General features: G+C 43.2%; 1 protein-coding gene across 1 annotated transcript in view; it reads left to right on the forward strand.

Moving 5' to 3' along the window:
- LOC124594284 (mite allergen Der p 3-like) overlaps positions 1–21,027 on the forward strand; it is an 80,260-nt gene extending 59,233 nt beyond the window's left edge. Inside the window, exons 6-7 of the mRNA XM_047132650.1 lie at positions 7,113–7,277; positions 20,884–21,027. Of these exons, the coding sequence (XP_046988606.1) occupies positions 7,113–7,277; positions 20,884–21,027 (309 nt within the window). The remainder of the gene's footprint in view (positions 1–7,112; positions 7,278–20,883) is intronic.
- Positions 21,028–24,126: the final 3,099 nt, after the last annotated feature.

Consider the following 24,126-nt stretch of genomic DNA (forward strand, 5'->3'; position numbering starts at 1 on the left):
GGCTTTGACCCACGGGTGTACACGACCCGGCTATCTTTATTTTGGACATGAAACTTTTCTGGGTATGGTACCCCGATATAATGTAAAAAAAAACTAATACAGATGAAACTAACGTGTCGCCCACGGCTTCATTGGTCTTCTTCTGGGTCTACTTGTGTCCAGAGTCAGATTCTGTAAAGGGAAACAACCACCAGTGGACTCAAAGAAGGTCATTGCAACCGTGAATCGCTGTGGACGAACCAGTACTGGCATGGCTTCTCAGGCAGTGCGTCTCTAAGTACTGTTCTGCTATTGGTGATACACTGCATCAGGAAATGATGTGAAGTTATGCAGTGCCAACTAGTTTCACAAACATTTTTTCCAAGCACAGTGTCACGTCAGGAAAGCGGTTGTTTAATTCTACATTAATTATCGACTCTGGCCTTATCATCATTTCTTACCGTATTGTCTAGTGCTCATAAAAGTTTTGTGGCGGCGTTCGTAGCGACAAGCAATTCGCTGTAGAAACGGCTTACGAAGTCACCGCCACACTTTTAATAGCGGGCCGACCGGTCCGCTGGAACAGTGAACAGAAAGATGAAAACCCAAACACTCTGATTAAATAAAAGTCGGTACTTATCTTTATTAACGAAGATACAGAACACAGTAGTGAACTCGGTGTCTACAGAAATCTGTCTAGTTCGAGTCGGAGCGGCTAGGTCAGCGTCGGCTGACGACAAACGACCACTCTGCTGCGATGAACACACAACTGACTAGCAAGTACACAATTCGGTGCCGAGTATACAACTGAGCGGCGAATACAGAACTGTCCTAGCGCTCGCGACTCCAGCGCTTAAGAAGCCAGAAGCCAGCGGTGGCGCGCGCAGACTTGCGGCGATTTCCTGTCTCGCTGGCGCTGCTTATGCGGACGGCGTCCGGACTTTGATGCTGCCAACCTTTTGGCAGCGGGCTCGGGTGGCATTACTGGCTAGGATATAACAAAAAGAAGCATAAATTCTGTACAGCTACACTGGGTCGTACACCAACGTACATTTAATTTCTAATTTATTTCTGAGGCACATCTAGTGTACAAATGTTCCAGTCGATCTAACTATTAAGGGCAGTCATTCAATATTTTTGTGTTTTGACGCTGCATCCAGTTTAGTAGTACACATTGTATATTTTCTGTATTGTGTCCTGTTTGAGATCGTTTTTTGTGACAAGACACAAATTTCGAAAGCAAATGGTAATGCAAAATAAACTGAAACATCATACAAAGTAAAAATATTTATTCTAACTGAACATTCTTAACCGATATGATATCGTCTTTGGTATTTATTGACACTGTAACATTCGACTGTAGGATATTAAAACTTTCTGCTCATGAACAGGTTTTTAAATCACTGCACTACATTGAAATTGCTGTAACAGCAATGGGGTGTACATGATTTACTTTTGATTTGTGGGCGTCGCTGTTTTCTTTATTTGGACTGGAGGATGTATTCAACAAAGAATGTATCACTTAACTGGAAGTATGGGTATGTGACTATAAATATACCACAGAAAGCTAGTTCACAAATTCGTCTGCTTCGGTCAACTGAAGAAGTTGAATGGGTGGACACTGGAAGATGTAAACATAAGAATAGTACAGTTTCGAAACTGAAAGCCCTCTTCAAAATTAATCCTCACGTCGCTTAAATGGGTAGTATACAACCAATGATCACGCCATTTAGGTTTACGGTAGCAAGACGTGATAATTAATATCCATAAACTGCAAATCTTCCAATGATAAATGGAACGGATCGCTTTAAGATTAACGAAAAATGGCACAAAAATAATTAAAGCGTAAGAGAGAGAATGGTATATGAGGGTGAAATATGGACATGCGCTAGAATAATATCGAATATCGGTGGAGATGGAATAAGGAAATTCGTTATTGACTTATCATATCCGTATCTCAGCCTTACATAGAAACATTTCCTGCCAGGACGACGCCGGAACCACACAGGCAACACTTGAGACGATTTCCACGAGTCTCCACCACCATCGCAAGTCACGAGGTGCCCATCTATTTACGGTTGTTGTTGTGGTCTTCAGTCCAGAGACTAGTTTGATGCAGCTCTCCATGCTACTCTATCCTGTGTAAGCTTCTTCATCTCCCAGTACCTAGTGCAACCTACATCCTTCTGAATCTGCTTAGTCTATTCATCTCTTGGTCTCCCTCTACTATTTTTACCCTCCACGCTGCCCTCCATTACTAAATTGGTGATCCCTTGATGCCTCAGAACATGTCCTACCAACCGATCCCTTCTTCTAGTCAAGCTGTGCCACAAATTTCTCTTCTCTCCAATTCTATTCAGTACCTCCTCGTTAGTTATGTGATCATCTATTTACTATTACATAGTAAACCTTGGATCGGCGCCACCGTCAGTCAGTAGTCTGTTGTCTCTGAGGATAATCTGCAACATCAAACGTGAACATAATGATTCTGTGGATTGTCTATATGTTTGGAGCACTCTCGATCAGTTCCTCTTGTGCTTCACATCGAACTTGGTTTGTGAATATGTCGGACATTTCAATGGTCTGTCAACAGTCAAAAGTATCCACATTCCTATTACCGAAAATTAATATGGAGTGTATCCAATCGTCGCCTTTATGAGAGCTTGAGCTCTGTCCTCTGAGTGTGTGTGGAGGAGTTACAGCCCTTTCTTCCTCAAGAGCCGAAACCAGAGAAGGTAAATTGATGCTGGAGGCTGAGTTCTGGAGTAAAGTGGACGTTCTAACTCATCCAGAAAGTGTACTATTAGGTTCAAGTCGGGACACTGGGGAGGCAATTACGCTTCGGGAATATTATTTTCCACCAATTATGCCTTACAGATGCTGCTTTATGACAGGGGGCATTGTCATGCTGATATAAATGATCGTCGTCTCCGAAAGGTTTCCCTACAATACTCAGTACACAATGCTGCATACTTCAGCATCTATAATTCCTTAAACACAATAACGAGTCACTTCCTAATCACAAAAAGCGCCCTCATACCGTCATTATTTCACCAATGGCATTTAACATTCTCTAGTTGTTGTTGTTGTTGTTGTTGTGGTCTTCAGTCCTGAGACTGGTTTGATGCAGCTCTCCATGCTACTCTATCCTGTGCAAGCTTCTTCATCTCCCACACCTACTGCAACCAACATCCTTCTGAAACTGCTTAGTGTATTCATCTCTTGGTCTCCCTCTACGATTTTTACCCTCCACGCTGCCCTCCAGTACTAAATTGGTGATCCCTTGATGCCTCAGAACATGTAATACCAACCGATCCTTTCTTCTAGTTAAGTTGTGCCACAAACTCCTCTTCTCCCCAATTCTATTCAATACCTCCTCATTAGTTATGTGATCTACCCATCTAATCTTCAGCATTCTTCTGTAGCACCACATTTCTAAAGCTTCTATTCTCTTCTTGTCTAACCTATACAAATACTTTCGGAAACGACTTCCTGACACTTAAATCAATACTCGATGATAACAAATTTCTCTTCTTCAGAAACGCTTTCCTTGCCATTGCCAGTCTACATTTTATATCCTCTGTACTTCGACCATCATCAGTTATTTTGCTCCCCAAATAGCAAAACTCCTTTACTACTTTAAGTGTCTCATTTCCTAATCGAATTCCCTCAGCATCACCCGACTTAATTCGACTACAATCCATTATCCTCGTTTTGCTTTTGTTGATGTTCATCTTATACGCTCCTTTCAAAACACTGTCCATTTCGTTCAACTGCTCTTCCAAGTCCTTTGCTGTCTCTGACTGAATTACAATGTCATCGGCGAACCTTATTTCTTCTCCATGGATTTTAATACCTACTCCGAATTTTTCTTTTGTTTTCTTCACTGCGTACTCAATATACAGATTGAATAGTATCGGGGAGAAGCTATAACCCTGTCTCACTCCCTTCCCAACCACTGTCTCCCTTTCATGCCCCTCGACTCTTATAACTGCCATCTGCTTTCTGTACAAATTGTAAATAGCCTTTCGCTCCCTGTATTTTACCCCTGCCACCTTCATAATTTGAAAGAGAGTATTCCAGTCAACATTGTCTAAAGCTTTCTCTAAGTCTACAAACGCTAGAAACGTAGGTTTGCCTTTCCTTAACCATTCTTCTAAGATAAGTCGTAGGGTCAATATTGCCTCACGTGTTCCAACATTTCTACGGAATTCAAACTGATCTTCCTCGAGGTCGGCTTCTACCAGTTTCTCCATTCGTCCGTAAAGAATTCGCGTTAGTATTTTGCAGCTGTGACTTGTTAAACTGATAGTTCGGTAATTTTCACATCTGTCAACACCTGCTTTCTTTGGGTTTGGAATTATTATATTCCTCTTGAAGTCTGAGGGAATTTCGCCTGTCTCATACATTTTGCTCACCAGATGGTAGAGTTTAGTCAGGACTGGCTCTCCCAAGGCTGTCAGTAGTTCTAATGGAATGTTGTCTACTCCCGGGGCCTTGTTTCGACTTAGGTCTTTCAGTGCTCTGTCAAACTCTTCACGCAGTATCGTATCTCCCATTTCATCTACCTCCTCTTCCATTTCCATTATATTGTCCTCAAGAACATCGCCCTTGTATAGACCCTCTATATACTCCTTTCACCTTTCTGATTTCCCTTCTTTGCTTAGAACTGGGTTTCCATCTGAGCTCTTGATAATCTTATTCTCTAGGCATTCGCCAAATCCAAACACTTCCGATACTTTTTCACTTCAAATCACTCGTTTCCAGTCGTCCACAAACTAATGGCGTCGCCCTTTACATCCACCTCAGGTGTTGCTCAGCACTGGCTGCAGAAATGTGGGCGTATGAGGAGCTGCTCGACCGTTGTACCCCTACCTACAGTCATTGCGCTAGCTGGACTGCTGGTAACACTTTGGAACTCACAAGCGATTCCTTCCTCTGATTTCATGTTTCTTTTTCCAGTCACCGTCAGAAGTAGGCGGGGCCTGCCCGGGCTTGGTTCAGCTGTGGTTGTTCCTTTCCGTTTCCACTCCACTGGCTGACTTGGGCAGCTTAAAAAGAGTTGAAATGTCCCTTACGGATTTGTTTTTCTGGGAACATTCAATGAGTGGTCCACGTTCGAAGTCTCCAAGTGCTCCTGACTGACCGATTGTGTTGTCATTACTTCTCTATAAAGAACGCGTGCACCCACCTTCTTTTATACCAGCAGGTCAGCTAGAGATCGATTCCACAATACCTAGGGTTGTCGGAATACTTTCGATCAGATAGTGAATAAGTCGTGGTGTAACAGCACCTAGTGTCTCCTTAAGAATTAATGCCATTATTGACAGAAAACTGGTGATGATTCGTAACACAGGTGACAAGCCAACGGAAATGGGAGGAGGAGTTAAGGAATCATCTTGATAAACCTGAATGTGTGAAATAAGTAGTGAGCTCAGAAAGAACCTTGATCCAGAAAGTCAGTAAGACTTTCTTCAATCCAAAGGTTGATTTCAACAGCACACTGCTAGGCACGGATCTATTGGAGGCGGTACGCCCTTGCCTTGCCTGCCTGAACCAAACCTACTGTGAGGGTCATCGAAGTCTGCTGTGAATCGTTCAAGGTTGTTCTGGGCCTCATTTGAATCATTGTAGGCAGTCACTTGGGCTTGTCCAATCTTCTGCTGCCATGCATTCAGCAGCCAACAATCGCAAGAGCTGCTGTTATTCAGAGTATAGTAGGAACGACGCAGAGCCTGCCGATATCAATCGCTAGTAGGTAATGGCGTGGGCCAGAGCACCAAAGTAAAATTCCCTTCGTCAGTGTTCCACATTTGTCAGGGTAAAATCTACCATCCAGAAAAGTCAATTTAAGGAAAGTGTTGATGCAAGTAGCTATATTACAGAATTCTTTTTAATATTAGTACAAGGTGGGTGGACGTTACTTATTTCAGCCAGCCTTTTACCTATTACTAACTCTATGTCAACATCGTATTTCGTATCCTGGAAAACTGATATAATCCATTTCTGCTAGTTCGCTAAATTCTTTATCCTGAGTTCGTGAATTGTCCATAGCTCAGATGATCGGGCACGTATCCTTACTTTGAAAGAACAGGTCACGAAATGTCGACTGGGTGGTGTTGGTTTCCTTTTTTCGCACTAGACTACTACAACTAGGCTACTAGACTACTACTACTCTCTTATAATATCAACATGACAGTGATGTAAGAAGTTGTTTTTTGGAATTGCTAGAAAATACGAGCCTTGTGATTCCACTTGCCAGAGGTGGTGTCTCTAAATTCTTTACCCATACTTGCTCCGTCTTGCACCCCCAGACGCAAGGAAAATGATGTGTTGCGTCGGTCATCTTATCAGGATACTGTGCTAAAACTTTTATTTTTCCCTCTTTCATGTGTCAATCCTGTGTAATCTTGTACAATTGAACTGTTCAGTTTTCGATGTAATGAATAATGAACATTTAAACTAATAGTTATTATTCGCTAGACAGTATGTCCACTCCCGGTAGCTGAGTGGTCAGCGCGAAAAAACGTCAATCTTAAGGGCCCGAGTTCGATTCCCGGCTGGATCAGAGATTTTCTCCGCTCAGAGACTTGGTGTTGTGTTGTCCTAAACATCAGCATTTCATCCCCATCGACGCGCAAGTCGCCGAAGTGGCGTCAAATCGAAAGACTTGCAACCGGCGAAAGGTCTACGAGACCGGAGGCCCTAGTCACACGATAGTAGACAGTATAATCCACAACAATTTCTATCAATGATTACAACAATACCAGCACTAGAAATTGGAGATATTTCGATTTATTCATATCATTCAGACCACCCAAAAGATATTATAAATGACAAAACCTGTTAGGGTTGTTTACTTAGATATAGTCCCTTCCTACATGTTTGGCAGTATTAATAACAGCAGACTCGCTACACAAGCAGTTCTACTCTCATATATTTTCACATTCTAAATATCCTTATGTCTTAGGTTCAGAGCGTACTTGTAATGATACACTATTTGTATAAAAAACCTCCTTTATGCTACAAAACAAAATGCATAAAATTTGATTTTGGCGCTTTGTAATTGGGTACACATTCTCGTTGCAATAGGCAAACAAGTTTCCCAGACTTAACACGCCTGCTGTTCACAGGGCCCCGAAGACCCGACAGCTTCCGACGTGCTGATGGAAGTTCAGCTGCAGACGGTGAGTCTGGCGCGTTGCCGCGAGATCTACATCGCGCTCTGGGGCAACGGCACCGTCCACGACTCGCAGATCTGCGCCGGAGTCCCCGACGGCGGCAAGGGATCCTGCAACGTGAGTGGCGTCTGCTGCGCACCCCCAGGCGCACTCGCAAATTCGTAGCAGGCCCTTACATAACCACCTCCAACAACATCAAGCGTACATGGAACACGGATAACCACTAAAATTGCACCGCTATAAAGACGGCATGCAAAAAATGTCAAATAGGCACGAAGTGTAGCGCATACAAATGATTAGCATTTCGTGCATTTTATCCACAAGGGATGCAGTTGAACTCCGTGACTTTTCTTTTGCAGGGTGTTGAATAATAACAGCTACCAGTCACAACAGAAGGTGATTTTATTTAATGCATGTACGGTTTCAGGCTTGTGCTCATGTTCGTGTGGTTTTACATTCAGTTACATGTTTCAGTGCTCAATGTTGGAGACCAATAAATTAGATAAACTAAAATAAATAAGAAATAATATGACTATAATTAAATAGATCTCACTGAAGCAATTGGACGTTACTAAGCGATATGTGCTGTAAATTATAAAATCGAGATATTTCCTCAAAAAATATGATGAATTTAATGTGGAAACGACATGGCTACTCCAGCTGTATGTAAGTACTATAATAATGTACAGCACATGCCCTTAGCGACTTCCAATTGTTTCATTTGTATCTATTTAGTCTTCATCATATTTTTTGTTTTTATTTAAAGATTAGTCGCCAAGATTAAGATCTGAAACGCGTAATTGAATGTAAAACCACCTGAAGATGAGCACAAACCCGAAATCGTTCGTGCATGAAATAAAATCACCTTTTATGGTGACGTGACGGCTATTATTCTACTCCCTTAGTATTTCAGCGCGACCACACAAAAGGTGTTCTGTATAAAAGGAAATATAAAACTGCGATTTTCTCGTTCAGAAATCGAAGTTCATTCGTGGTTGCTATTGAAAAACTCGCACTCGTGGTTGTTTGTGAAAAGAAAGTGGTATGCCTCGGTAAGTCCCGTGTACCAGCGTAGGTCACGATTTGACAGCGACACAATCGTGGACTATCAAGACTGCGGTTCTGCAATACTGCTGCTCGCGTTGGTGCGGATAGCATTACTGCTAGATGAATACTGAGTCGGTAGTTTCAGGAGGGTTAGATGCACCACCTTGCAGAATGTCATGCCCATACACTGCCATTTCACGATTCTCACTCACTCATTCGGACCAATTACTTATCATTATCTCTTTGTGGTTCTACAGCTGTCACCGCCTTCCTTCATTATATCCTACTACAACTGTCTTCTCTCGCTGTCAGTGCCTCCGTCTTGCTCTCTCTTATTGCTACTGTCTCATTCATTGTCTCCCACTGCTGCTCCTTCTCCTCGCCGTCACTGTCTCTCTCTTTCCGATTATGGTGGTCATAGACTGTCTCCCACTATGACCCTCTCTTTCTCTTACACTGCCGTTGTCTCCTTCGCTCTTTTATGTCACAACTACTGTCTTCCAGTATATGTTACTTCTTCATCTCTGTCCTTCTGCCATTGTTTCCTTCTATCACAGCAGAAAAAACCGAGAATATGTTCGCATGCCTACATTTTTGCTAATATTTTTAAGGATGGTGGGGAAGGCAGCCGGTACCCCATTTATGTGTCACAGTCTTTTAATGAAGAGGAGCACGTTCCCCTTTTTTATGATGAGAGAGAAGGACGCTGTGGCAGAGAAAAAAGAGACGATGAAATAATAAATACTGGAAGATAATAGACAGCAACTGTAATACAGAAAGAGGGAAGGAGACAATGGCAATGTGTAAGAAAGAGAGGGACAGGGCGGGTGACAGTCTATGACAATGACAGCGACGAAGAGAGAGATAGTGACAATGAGAAGAGCAGTGGTAGGGAATGAATATAGTGAGGCAAAATTTTACTGACTCGTCATATTCGCCTTTTTTAGGATATATTCATAAGCTTCCGGTGTCGAACAACCTTGGAAACATTCTAGAGATCTTTATCCGTTTCCGAGATACAGAGGTTCAAAGTTAGACTACTTGTGTACACAAAGTACGCACGTAAAATGCGATGTGTGGTGAAAACGTATTTTACAAAGCGACATTTTGCAAGTTATTCAGTACTACAACATGGAGTTCCCAGAACCATTTTGATGATAACGGAGGCTCGTAACATAATATTTCTCCGTGCTACGTCACTTTGTAAATGAATTTTTCGCCTCACACCGCATTTTACATCCGTATTCTGCGTACACAAGTAGGGTAACTTCGAGCCTCTGTATCGCGGAAACGTACGAAGATAGCTAGAAAATTTTCAAGGTTGTTCGAGACCGGAATCTTAGGAATGTATCACAAAAATTACAGCCATTTTCTGAACATAGCCGTCTTGGAATCCGTGGCTTGGTTTTGGCCCGCTGCTAACTGTGAAAAACTGGTGAAAAAGACGATTCCTGAGGAAACACTCATGAATTTGCGCAAATGTATCATCATTCATTCATTCACTGGTATACCAATCAGTTTAATTAAATCAATCATTTTATTTAATTTTAGGTGCCTATTTTATGTGTACGATTAGGATAACTTTGAATCTCTGTATCTTGGAAAGAGATGAAGATGTCAAGAAAGTTTTGAAGGTGCTCCAAGATCGGGAGTTCAGGAATACACTCCAAAAAAATTCAGCCATCTGCTGTGTATAGCCGTCTCGATTGTTTGGTATTAATAAATAATGTTTTCAACAATTTTTTAAGCCTGAAAGTAATACAATTCTGACGAACTGTACAGACAAAATTGACGGAAATGTATCATTCATTTATTCATCAAATGTATACTCGTCAGTTTAAATCAGGGGATATCATGAATGTAGTTGTCATCATTAACTGTCAATCAATTTATTAAAAAATTTTTGTGTGCGTATTTTACTCATACGCGCAGAATAATTTGGAACTTCTGTATCTTGGAAATGGATAAAAATATCAAGTAAATTGTCAAAGTATTTCAAGATCGGGATCTTAGGTATACACTGGTCAGCCAGAACTTTATGACCACCTACCTACTATCGATATAAACCCGTTCAGGAGATGGCAGCGTTATCTGGCGAGCAACGACTGTTAGAACAGACACACGCACGGTGCATGTAGTATCAGTGAGAGAACTGTCCGTGTGCAGAAAGGGGAAGGCGCGCGCTCTATCTCAGTTTGACCTAGGGCGGATTGTGATGGCCCGGAAGCTAGGCACGAGGGATTCGGAAACTGCACGACTTGTCGGGTCTTAGAATAGTGCTGTGATGAGTTCATACCGATATTAAGATTTAGAAAAAAAGAAGAACTCTTAATTGTATTCGGCGTAAACCAGATTTACATTACGTAGGATAGATTCGGCATGTGGAAAAGTCAAAACAACCATCGGTGAAATTAAAAGCAACGGTGGTAACATTAAGAGTGCAATGGGAATGCTACTGTTAAATGGAGAGGAGGGAGTGGATATGTGGAAAGAGTACACTGAAGCCCTCTGTGACAAGGAGGACTTGTCTGATCGTATGGTTAAAGGAGAAACATGAGTCGATAGGACAGAGGTAGGGGATCCAGTATTAGAGTCAGAATTTAAAAGAACTGTGGGAGACTTAGAATGAAATAAGGCAGAAGTGTTACATAACATTCCACCGGAATTTTTAAAATCACTGGGGAAAGTAGCGACAAAATGACTATTCACCTTGGTGTGTAGACTGCATGAGACTTGCTGTATACCATCCACTTCCAGGGATAAAATCATCCACAAAATTCTGAATACTGCACGGGACAAGTGCGAGAATTATCGCACAATCAGCTTAACAGCTCAGGCATCCAACTTGCTGACAAGAATAATATACGGAAGAATGGAAAGGAGAGTTCAAGATCTGTTAGATGACGATCAGTTTGGATTTAGAAAAGGTGAAGGTAATAGAGAGGTCATTCTGTTGTTGCGGATGATAATGGGAGCAAGACTGAAGAAAAATTGAGACACGCTCACAGGATTTGTCGACCTGGAGAAAGCGTTCGACAGTTTAAAATGTTGAAAGATATTAAAAATTCTGAGAAAAAAGGGGGTAAGCTATAGGGAAAGACGGGTAACGTACGAGGAGTACGACAACAAAGAGGGAACTATAAGAGTGAGAGACCAAGAACGAAGTGCTCGGATTAAAAAACGGTGTAAGACAGAGACGTAGTCTTTCGCCCCTACTTTTCAATCTATACATCTACGGAGCAATGACAGAAGTACAAGAAAGGTTCAAGAGAGGAATTAAAGTTCAAGGTGAAAGGATATCAGTGATATGATTAGCTGATGACACTACTATCCTTAGTGACAGTGAAAATGAATTACAGGATCTGTTGAATGGGATGAACAGTCTAATGAGTATACAACATAGATTGAGAGTAAATCGAAGAAAGACGGAAGATCACGAAGTAGATTAAGTTAAGGAATTCCGCTACCTGTGAAGCATAATAAACCATGGCGGACGGAGCAATGAGGATACGAAAACCAGACTAGCACTGGCGAAGAGGGCATTCCTGGCCAAGAGAAGACTACCAGTACCAAACAAAGGCTTAATCTGAGGAAGAAATCTCTGAGAACATACGTTTGGAACATAGCATTGTATGATAGTGAAATATGGACTGTGGGAAAACCGAAGCACTAAAGAATCGAAATATTTGAGATGTGCTGCTACAGACGATTATTAAACATTACGTGGAGTGATAAGGTAAGGAATGAAGGAATCCTCTGCAGAATTAAAAAAAATGGTTCAAATGGCTCTGAGCACTATGGGACTTAACATCTATGGTCATCAGTCCCCTAGAACTTAGAACTACTTAAACCTAACTAACCTAAGGACAGCACACAACACCCAGTCATCACGAGGCAGAGAAAATCCCTGACCCCGCCGGGAATCGAACCCGGGCGTGGGAAGCGAGAACGCTACCGCAAGACCACGAGCTGCGGACTCTGCAGAATCGACGAGGGAAGAAATGCATGGAAAACACTGACCAGAAAAGGCGACGAGATCATAGAACACCTGTTAAGACATCACTATGTAACTTACATGGTACTAGAGGGAGTTGCAGAGGGTAAAAGCTGCAGGGGAAGACAGAGACTAGAATACATCCAGAAAATAATGGAGGACTTATGTTGCAACTGCTAGTCTTGGATGAAAATGTCGGCACAGGAGAGGAATTCGTGGCGGGCCGCATCAAACCAGTCAAGACTACTGAAAAAAGAGAGGACAGGTAAGTTAACTAAAAAATAAAAATCAGATATATTACATCTAGTACAGATTTCAATGGGCGACACATTGATCCCTCTCTCAAAGCGTAGGGACTTTGTCAATTTCAGCGGACAGAAAAAAGCAAATGTATCTGGTGTCAATTAGCTAGCGTCACACTCGAGAATAAATGATGTCTGACATCTGAGTTCTTCAACAGTAATCGCACTGAACACATAAGGACAGGAACTGAGATTTCTCAAGAGTTATTTATCACTCGGTGTGAAAACACATTTTGAAAATGGACACGTTCTTATGAGAGTATCTGGGTAAGGAAACGACTGCTAATTATGGCCTAAAAAAGGTTTATTATTGTTTCGATGATGATATTTCTTTTGGTACAAACTTTAAGGGCGTTTCAAGGGGAACGCTGGTTCGCATAGTCGTGTGATCGCTTTCTTCTAGGACGCCCTTTTTTCGTTCCATATGTGATCCACTAATTGCTTTCTTATTCCCAGTTTCCGTGCTATAGTTAGCATAATGAAAAGATCTTTGCCGCTGAAAACACTGGGCTTGATGAAAATGGCAACGTATGATAGACGTTTCTCACGTGGAAACTACTGTATATTCATAACGCTTTCCACAATGAAAAATGCTCCTATCATACAACAAAAAAAGGCGAAAATGTGCTGGGCAAAGTCAGGGATGTAACAGAAAAGAACTAGCTTTTCGACTTATCTGGCAGCTTCAGATCAAAGCATCTTGACATATTCTCGTCTTTTTACTTGTCAGTATTAGTATCCAGTTGGTGCAATATAATGCATCATGTCAAGTAAAGCAATGATGTCATTTCGTATAACGTGACACATGCCATCATGTCATCCAACATAGCATTTGTCATGTCGTGCAATCTGACACAACGTGTCATTAAAGTTTAGGATGCATGCATCACCATTCTGAAATACTTCCTATTATACATAGATGCACCCCCATATTCATAACACATATACTGGATTATTGGAAACTTTCATATACATTTTTTTTTAATTTGTTCGAACCTGGAGGACATGCGCACACTTAATATCTTTCTGATACTCAGTGAGATTGGGCAGTGGTAGTGCTCTCATATTCTGGAGTCCCTCGTTTGGAACTTCCCGATTAAGTTTGTCATTGATTTCCTATACTTAATGCGAATGTCGAAATAATTCCTGAAACGGCGTGCTACTATTTCCTTCCTTATATTTTTGTCTCTAATGATCTCACGGTCAACATGAAAGCTTTAAATCCAACTATCCTTATTTCTTTGATTTACTTTGTGGTGTGTGTTGGTGTAGCGGGTGCAGAAGATAGAAATCTATTAGCTGGTGCATAAGTAGCGCTTTTGTTTTGCACGTTGATATTCCAGTTGCTCTGGGTTTGCTATCGACTGTCATTTTTTCATTTGTAGTTCACTGTTGTTGTATACATGGAAGAACCCTGGAGATACTAAAGGGTTTAAGATAGATTATATAATGGTAAGACAGAGATTTAGGAACCAGATTTTAAATTGTAAGACATTTCCAGGGGCAGATATGGACGCTGACCACAATCTATTGGTTATGAACTGTAGATTGAAACTGAAGAAACTGCAAAAAGGTGGGAATTTAAGGAGATGGGACCTCGATAAACTGAAAGAACCAGAGGTTGTACAGAGTTTCAGGGAGAGCATATGGGAACATTTGACAGGAATGGGGGAAAGAAATACAGTAGAAGAAGAATGGGTAGCTTTGAGGAATGAAATAGTGAAGGCAGCAGAGGATCAAAGGGGTAAAAAGACGAGGGCTAGTAGAAATCCTTGGGTAACAGAGGAGATAGTGAATTTAATTGATGAAAGGAGAAAATAAAAAAATGCAGTAAGTGGAGCAGGCAACAAGGAATACAAACGTCTCAAAAATGAGATCGACAGGAAGTGCAAAATGGCTAAGCAGGAATGGCTAGAGGACACATGTAAGGATGTAGAGGCTTATCTCACGAGGAGTAAGATAGATACAGCCTACAGGAAAATTAAAGAGACCTTTGGAGAAAAGAGAACCACTTGCATGAATATCAAGAGCTAAGATGGAAACCCAGTTCTAAGCAAAGAAGGGAAAGCAGAAAGGTGGATGAAGTGTATAGAGGGTCTATACAGGGGCGATGTTCTTGAGGACAATATTATGGAAGTGGAAGAGGAAGTAGATGAAGATGAAATGGGAGATATGATACGGCGTGAAGAGAGTGACAGAGCACTGAAAGACCTGAGTCGAAACAAGGCACCGGGAGTAGACAACAATCCATTAGAACTACTGACAGCCTTGGGAGAGCCAAGCCTAACAAAACTCTACCATCTGGTGAGCAAGATGTATGAGACAGGCGAAATTCCCTCTGACTTAAAGAAGAATAAAATAATTCCAATCCCAAAGAAAGCAGGTGTTGACAGATGTGAAAATTACCGAACTATCAGTTTAATAAGTCACAGTTGCAAAATACTAACGCGAATTCTTTACAGACGAATGGAAAAACTGGTAGAAGCTGACCTCGGAGAAGATCAGTTTGGATTCCGTAGAAATGTTGGAACACGTGAGGCAATACTGAACCTACGACTTATCTTAGAAGAATGGTTAAGGAAAGGCAAACCTACGTTTCTAGCATTTGTAGACTTAAAGAAAGCTTTTGACAATGTTGACTGGAATATTCTCTTTCAAATTCTGAAGGTGGCAGGGGTAAAATACAGGGAGCGAAAGGCTATTTACAATTTGTACAGAAACCAGATGGCAGTTATAAGAGTCGAGGGACATGAAAGGGAAGCAGTGGTTTGGAAGGGGGTGAGACAGGGTTGTAGCCTCTTCCCGATGCTATTCAATCTGTATATTAAGCAAGCAGTAACGGAAACAAAAGAAAAATTCGGAGTAGGTATTGAAATCCATGGAGAAGAAATAAAAACTTTGAGGTTTGCCGATGACATTGTAATTCTGTCAGAGACAGCAAAGGATTTGGAAGAGGAGTTGAACGGAATGGACAGTGTCTTGAAAGGAGGGTATAAGATGACCATCAACAAAAGCAAGACGAGGATAATGGAATGTAATCGAATTAAATCGGGTGATGCTGAGGGAATTACATTAGGAAATGAGACACTTAAAGTAGTAAAGGAGTTTTGCTATTTGGGGAGCAAAGTATCTGATGATGGTCGAAGTAGAGAGGATATAAAATGTAGACTGGCAATGGCAAGGAAAGCGTTTCTGAAGCAGAGATATTTGTTAACATGGAGTAGTGATTTAAGTGTCAGGAAGTCGTTTCTGAGAGTATTTGTATGGAGTGTAGCCATGTATGGAAGTGAAACATGGACGATAAATAGTTTAGAGAAGAAGAGAATAGAAGCTTTCGAAATGTGGCGCTACAGAAGAATGCTGAAGATAAGATGGGTAGATTACATAACTAATGAGGAGGTATTGAATAGAATTGTGGAGGAGCTAGTGGCACAACTTGCCTAGAAGAAGGGATCGGTTGGTAGGACATGTTCTGAGGCATCAGGGATCACCAATTTGGTACTGGAGGGCAGCGTGGAGGGTAAAAATCTTAGAGGGAGACCAAGAGATGAATACACTAAGCAGATTCAGAAGGATGTAGGCTGCAGTAGATACTGGGAGATGAAGAAGCTTGCACAGGATAGGGTAGAATGGAGAGCTGCATCAAACCAGTCTCAGGACTGAAGACCACAACAAAAACAACAGTTCACTGTTGCAGTTTGAGTCTACATATTGTCATTTTGTTATTTGCTGGTAGTGAGTACTACTGTGAACACTAGAAAACTAAGTGCCAGGTAGAGAAATCGGAGAATTTCCGACGTATTTTTCTTTTTGAATTCAATAGAGGGGTGACAGTAGCGGACGCAGCCAGAAACATTTGCGCAGTTAATGGGGATAAGGCCATTGGAAAGGGCACGCCAAGAAAATAGTTTCCTCGTCTTAAGGAGAATCGTTCACGAAGACTTTCGGGGTTTGATGAAGATTGTTGAAGAGCATTGATCCATAATGATCCACGTCAGCGTACTCGAGAACTGGAGTATGTCATTATTCCACCATCGTGCAACATTTGCATGGAATGAAAAGGCTCAAAAATTGGTATCGCATGCTCCAAGTCAAAATCAGAAAAATCAGCGGGTGGCCATATGTTCATCTCCACTTGATCGTTATCAACTGGCTCGTGGACAACACTGACCATTCCTATTCTGTATCGTAACTGGTGACGAGAAATGGTGTCTGTATGCAAACATAGGAAAAGGTAAGAATGACTGAGCCCAAACAAAGCAACAACTCCCCGTACAAAGACCTGCGCGCATGCACAAAAGATAATGTTATGCATCTAGTGGAACAGCGACGGCGTGGTGAACTACGAATTGGTTCCCCGGGTGTACCCATCACTGTTGACATTTATTGTCAACAACCCGGACGTCTTACAGATGCAATCCACGAACAACTAACAGGAAGAATGGGTGAAGTGATGCTACTCCACCATACCACCCACCCGTATTCTACTAGACTGACAAAAAACACTGCTTGGGAATTGGGTTGGGAATTAATTCCGCATCCACCTGATTTACCTGTCCTTGCGCCCTCAGATTTTCACCTTTTCCGCTCCCTATCGATCAATCTTCAATGTACTTCTTTTCCGGATGATAATGCACTCAGAACATGACTCGACGAGTTCTTCGTCTCAAAACCATGTGATTTCTACAGTCACGGAATCGAAAAATTACCCCAACGTCGGAAGCCTGTTCTAAATAGTGAAGAATAATATATTACTGATGACTAAAGTGTCTGTTATGTTTATCCATTGTGTTTATGGAAAATCGCTGCGTACTTATCTACGTAGTAGATATGTTGAAATGGGAGATCGTGTTGATCGCGCTTCAGGTCTCTCTCGCTACCCATTGATCTGAGTAATGTTCAGACCCCCTTGAAAGTTGAGCTAGGGAACGCTACCTTCACCTGTTTAAACACCGGAAAATAATTTTCAAATGCGCTAGCAATACTGCTCTAATCAAAAGCCTGCTCTGTACTCTATGTTACAAATGAAGGCATACAACTATAAATGGTGCTTTTAAGGGATCGGATACTTCACAAAATACACTCCTGGAAATTGAAATAAGAACACCGTGAATTCATTGTCCCAGGAAGGGGAAACTTTATTGAAACATTCCTGGGGTCAGATACATCACATGATCACACTGACAGAACCACAGGCACATAGACACAGGCAACAGAGCATGCACAATGTCGGCACTAGTACAGTGTATATCCACCGTTCGCAGCAATCCAGGCTGCTATTCTCCCATGGAGACGATCGTAGAGATGCTGGATGTAGTCCTATGGAACGGCTTGCCATGCCATTTCCACCTGGCGCCTCAGTTGGACCAGCGTTCGTGCTGGACGCGCAGACCGCGTGAGACGACGCTTCATCCAGTCCCAAACATGCTCAATGGGGGACAGATCCGGAGATCTTGCTGGCCAGGGTAGTTGACTTACACCTTCTAGAGCACGTTGGGTGGCACGGGATACATGCGGACGCGCATTGTCCTGTTGGAACAGCAAGTTCCCTTGACGGTCTAGGAATGGTAGAACGATGGGTTCGATGACGGTTTGGATGTACCGTGCACTATTCAGTGTCCCCTCGACGATCACCAGTGGTGTACGGCCAGTGTAGGAGATCGCTCCCCACACCATGATGCCGGGTGTTGGCCCTGTGCGCCTCGGTCGTATGCAGTCCTGATTGTGGCGCTCACCTGCACGGCGCCAAACACGCATACGACCATCATTGGCACCAAGGCAGAAGCGACTCTCATCGCTGAAGACGACACGTCTCCATTCGTCCCTCCATTCACGCCTGTCGCGACACCACTGGAGGCGGGCTGCACGATGTTGGGGCGTGAGCGGAAGACGGCCTAACGGTGTGCGGGACCGTAGCCCAGCTTCATGGAGACGGTTGCGAATGGTCCTCGCCGATACCCCAGGAGCAACAGTGTCCCTAATTTGCTGGGAAGTGGCGGTGCGGTCCCCTACGGCACTGCGTAGGATCCTACGGTCTTGGCGTGCATCCGTGCGTCGCTGCGGTCCGGTCCCAGGTCGACGGGCACGTGCACCTTCCGCCGACCACTGGCGACAACATCGATGTACTGTGAAGACCTCACGCCCCACGTGTTGAGCAATTCGGCGGTACGTCCACCCGGCCTCCCGCATGCCCACTATACGCCCTAGCTCAAAGTCCGTCAACTGCACATACGGTTCACGTCCACGCTGTCACGGCATGCTACCAGTGTTAAAGACTGCGATGGAGCTCCGTATGCCACGGCAAACTGGCTGACACTGGCGGCGGCGGTGCACAAATGCTGCGCAGCTAGCGCCATTCGACGGCCAACACCGCGGTTCCTGGTGTGTCCGCTGTGCCGTGCGTGTGATCATTGCTTGTACAGCCCTCTCGCAGTGTCCGGAGCAAGTATGGTGGGTCTGACACACCGGTGTCAATGTGTTCTTTTTTCCATTTCCAGGAGTGTAGATAATTTACCAGCAGACTTATTCTGACAGTGAGCTTGTGGCAGCTCTAATCATTATCTGTACGACGAAGGCTGCCAGATCTGGTAGTTTCTAAAATACTGACAAGCAGCTGAAGCTAATTACATTCCTGTGACTTAGAATATAACCAATTCCTACTTTATCTTATCTTCAGGCCCATTTTCGGGAAGCTGAGGGATGCACGCATACAACGCCAGTTGTGTTATAATTTAATTAATTGACGTTAATGACTTCAGTAATAGCAATACAGTCACAAGGTTTTAGAAGATGATTTCATCTCCATTATCCACAGTGACTCTGATTTCGACAAGATGTCGTTCGTGCAAGACGGAGCTCGAGCCCATCGAAGCAGGAGAGTGTTTGATGTCCCGGAGGTGCAAATTGGGGACGGCATTCTGGCTCTGGGGTACCCAGAGGCCACTGGCATGGGCCTCAATTGGCCGCCATATTCTCCGGATCTGAACACATGTGACTCCTTTTTGTGGGACTGTATTAAAGACACCGTGTATAGCAATAACCCCAAAATCATTGCTGAGCTGAGAACAGCTATTCAGAAGGTCCTCGACGGCATAGATGTTCTGACACTTCAGCGGGTCGTGCAGAATTCCATTATTCGTCTGCGGAACATCATCGCCAATGATGACAGGCATATCGAATGTGTCATAACTTAAATCCGAATATCTCTAGTGTCGTTTAGATGTTTAATAAAGTATGTGCACGGCATAGTTTGTAATTAATTTATGTTTTCTTTTCGCATAGTTGAATGATTGTCACCCTGTATATAATCTACACTGCTATATAAAGAAAAGTAATTGTTTAACGTTGTTACCAAAAATCTCGAAAAGTTCTTGACCTATTTGCTTCAGATTCTTGCACATTTATCAAACATTCGGATGAACATAGGCTTCATTATACACATACCAATTTATTTTAAAATTTTACATGATACCTAGGCTTCATTATACACATACGACCAATTTACTTTAAAATTTTACATGGTATCTCAATGAACATTCAGACCAACATTGACTGATTTCCATTGAAACAGAAATTTACAGGCTTTTTTGTTGAAAACCACTACGAGGGAGAAAATACTATGCTCTGCTTTGGAAATGTGTGATTTCGTTTTTTTCCTCGTAGACGGTTTCAACTACATAGCAGGGCAGTTAAAACATTGGACAAATTGCTTTCCCATATATACTCTTTCTCCTCGTACATAAATTTACACAACAGTTGTATGTACAACAATGTACTATTTTATTTTTTTCCTCGCAGTTGGTTGTGACAGAAAACGGGAAAATTGTATTCATTGTCAACATTGTAATCCTACCTGTTAACAGATTAAAACTATATTAAATAATGTCATTGAAGTTACAATCCTCCCAGACCAAGCAGCTGGGGAGGTCTCCATCACACCCAATAAACTAGTGATGACTCTGAGCACTATGGGACTTAACATCTGTGGTCATCAGTCCCCTAGAACTTAGAACTACTTAAACCTAACTAACCTAAGGACATCACACACATCCATGCCTGAGGCAGGATTCGAACCTGCGACCGTAGCAGTCGCGCGGTTCCGGACTGAGCGCCTAGAACCGCTAGACCACCGCGCCCGGCCTATACTAGTGACCTCAACCGATTTAACTAATAGTTTTAAGCGACTTCAGTTCCCAGGCAAGGTTTCGCTTGCAATGTCAACATACAAGGAGTTGGACAGAGAGAGGAGGAGGATATGAACTTACAGAGGGGGAAGAAGAAAATGTGCAGAGAGAAAGAGGGGAGATGGAGATCAGGATGTGTATCCAATTCCCAGATATATTTGGCAACTGCGGAGTATGTGTGTATGTTGGTGTTGCAGGGCGACTCTGGCGGCCCGCTGTTCGTGGATGGAGAGGTGGTGGGCCTCGTGTCGTACGCATACGGCTGTGCCCGTCGAGGCTACCCCACCATCTACACCAGGGTCTCCTCCTACATAGACTGGATCTCCGGCAATGTCAACTAGGCACGCCGCCCAAGTGGATGTGGCTGCCGTCTGTGTCCCACTGCAAAATAACAACGCATAGGAAAAAAGTCGTCTTTCTTCTTGAATATACAATCATGTTTTGCGTGTTTTCATGTTTTATGATCAGCAGCAAATAACTCAGTAAATTAATAAAACATTAGAAATCGTTTTCTTCTTCTTATTTTAGACAAAACATCTGTTGTGGTTCAAATGTTTTAGAGACCTGCCTGCATCTCTTATCCTTCAGACAACGTAAGGAAGATAAACCTAACAACCATAATGAGAGAAGAAGAACTCCCAAGGTTTTTCCGTGGCCATCTTGAGAGCAGGGCATGCTTAAGATATTGACGTGACCAACTAAGCGACATAACAGTCAACTAAAAAAGATATTTGTATAGTAACTAACTTTTCGGTTTGATTCCACTTAACCATCTTGATCCTGTCTAAAGCGAAAATTTCAAAAAAGCAAATGACCAATAACACAGTAAAGATAGACTCCAAATTTACACAATCAAACGCACAAACTTACAAACACATTCACTTCCCTAATCGAAGCGCTGGTGTGGTGTTAAGGCCAGATACATGAACTTCACTCTTTTTCGCAACACACACACACACATCCATTTACATATATACCTGCGTGTGTGCGTGTGTGATAGGTAACGGGCAGCACCCGGAAGAGATGACGGGAACGAAATGAAACTTCATGAGAGAGAGAGATCACATGAGATGCAGCAAATGAGAACACAGGATGTCAGTGGCGTATACCGCTGTGCCGACCAAGTTCTCCTGATCACAAGTGATGGCTCTCCACGTCGTGCCGCCCTGAGTAACGCTGCTGTGCGCCTCTCCCAAACGTTGTAAGAAAGTGATCTCTCTACGGGTCGCCCCACACTCCATGATGGTTATCCGCAGTACTACAAACCGTGATACATTGCTGAACATAACGCAACGACATTCGTCAGCGTACTTTGCTTCTCAGTCGCATTACCACTCCAAACACAGCCATTTGTGTTGTGATGTTAAAAATGTTCAAATGTGTGTGAAATCTTATGGGACTTAACTGCTACGGTCATTAGTCCCTAAGCTTACACACTACTTAACCTAAATTATCCTAATGACAAACACACACACCCATGGCCGAGGGAGGACTCGACCTTCCGCCGGCCGCGGTGGTCTAGCGGTTCTGGCGCTGCAGTCCGGAACCGCGGGACTGCTACGGTCGCAGGTTCGAATCCTGCCTCGGGCATGGGTGTGTGTGATGTCCTTAGGTTAGTTAGGTTTAAGTAGTTCTAAGTTCTAGGGGACTTACGACCTCAGATGTTGAGTCCCATAGTGCTCAGAGCCATTTGAACCATTTGAACTCGACCTTCCGCCGGGACCAGCCGCACAGTCCATGACTGCAGCGCCCTTGACTGCTCGGCTAATCCCGCGCGGCTGTTGTGATATTAACGGCAGCACACGTATGGAACGGTAATTCCATAGCCTGGCTGCTGCTAGCATCCAATCAGTGGTATGGGACGACACAGAACGTTGTAGAGAGTTCTTTATGTACACTAAAGAGCCAAAGGATCTGGTGCACACAATATCGCCGTGAGCACGCGGAAGTGTCGCAACAATGACGTGGCATGGACTCAAATAATGTCTGAATTAGTGCTGGATGGAACGGACATCATGAATCTTGCTGATCATAAATCCGTAAGAGTATGAGGAGATCTCTTCTGAACAGCATGTTGCAAAGCATCCCTTGCACATATTCTCAATAATGTTTATGTCTGGGGAGCTTGGTGGCCAGTGGAAGTCTTTTAACTCGGAAAAGTGTTCCTGGAGCCACTCTGAAGCAGTCCTAGACGTGTTGAGTGTCGTATTGTCCTGGTGAAATTGCCCAAGTCCCTCGAAATCCACAATGGAGATGAATGTATGCAGGTGATCAGACAGGATGCCTACATAGATGCAACCTGTCAAGAGTCATATCTAGAGGTATTAGTCCCCTGCTGACATGCAGGATCCATGGGTTAGTAAGGTTGTCTCCATACACGTACACGTCCGTCCACTCGATACAATTTGAAACGAGACTCGTCCGACCAGGCAGCATGTTTACAATCATCAACAGTCCAATGTCGGTGTTGACGGGCCCAGGCGAGGGTTAAAGATTTGCATCATGCAGTCATTAAGGGTACACGAATGGTCCGTGGGCTCCGAAGGCCTGTATCGATGATGTTTCGTTGAACAGTTCGCACGCTGACACTCGTTGATGACCCAACATTGAAATCTGCAGCAATTTGCGGAAGGGATGCACTTCTATCACGTTGAACGATTCTCTTCAGTTGTCGTTGGTCGCATTCTTGCAGGATCTTTTTCCGACCACAGCATGTTGGAGATCTGATGTTTTACCGCTTCCTTATATTCACGGTACACTCGTGAAATGATCATACAGGAAGAGCCCCACTTCATCGCTACTTCAGAGATGCTATGTCCCATCGCTTGTGCTCCGACTATATCACCACGTTCAAACTCACTTAAATCTTGATAATCTGCCATTGTAGCAACACTAACCGATCTAACAACTGCGCCAGACACTTTATGTCTTATATAGGCATTGTCGACAGCAACGCCGAATACTATCTGTTTACATATCTCTGTATTTGAATACGCATCCCTAATCTAGTTCCCTTGGCGCTTCAGTGTATTTGACTGTACTGAAACAAGATCACATACCCTGTCAACCCCTGACGTTTCCTTTCCTCCTCCCCATCTTGATGCGTTGCTCTTTTTGTTGAGTGCTTTATTTGCAAGGTTACATGCTCCGCTGACTGGCCACAGATGGATTCGAGGATGGCAAGCTTAGCTGTGAAGGAGTTACTGTGTGATTGATGCGATCCTCCCTTGTACTGCCCAGACGTGGTCATCCAGAACTTTGAGGACAATTACGCCTGCCCTCATGTTCCTCTCACGATAGCTGATTACTACTGATGTCGCTAATACGTAGTACCTGGCAGTAGGTGGCAGCACAGTACACCTAATATAAAAACGTATGTTTTTTGAGGTGTCCGCATACTTTTGATCACATAGTGCATCTGGGAGCACAGTACTTCTCGG

Source organism: Schistocerca americana, chromosome 1 (assembly GCF_021461395.2).
Source record: "Schistocerca americana isolate TAMUIC-IGC-003095 chromosome 1, iqSchAmer2.1, whole genome shotgun sequence".
In the NCBI taxonomy this organism is placed as follows: domain Eukaryota; kingdom Metazoa; phylum Arthropoda; class Insecta; order Orthoptera; family Acrididae; genus Schistocerca; species Schistocerca americana.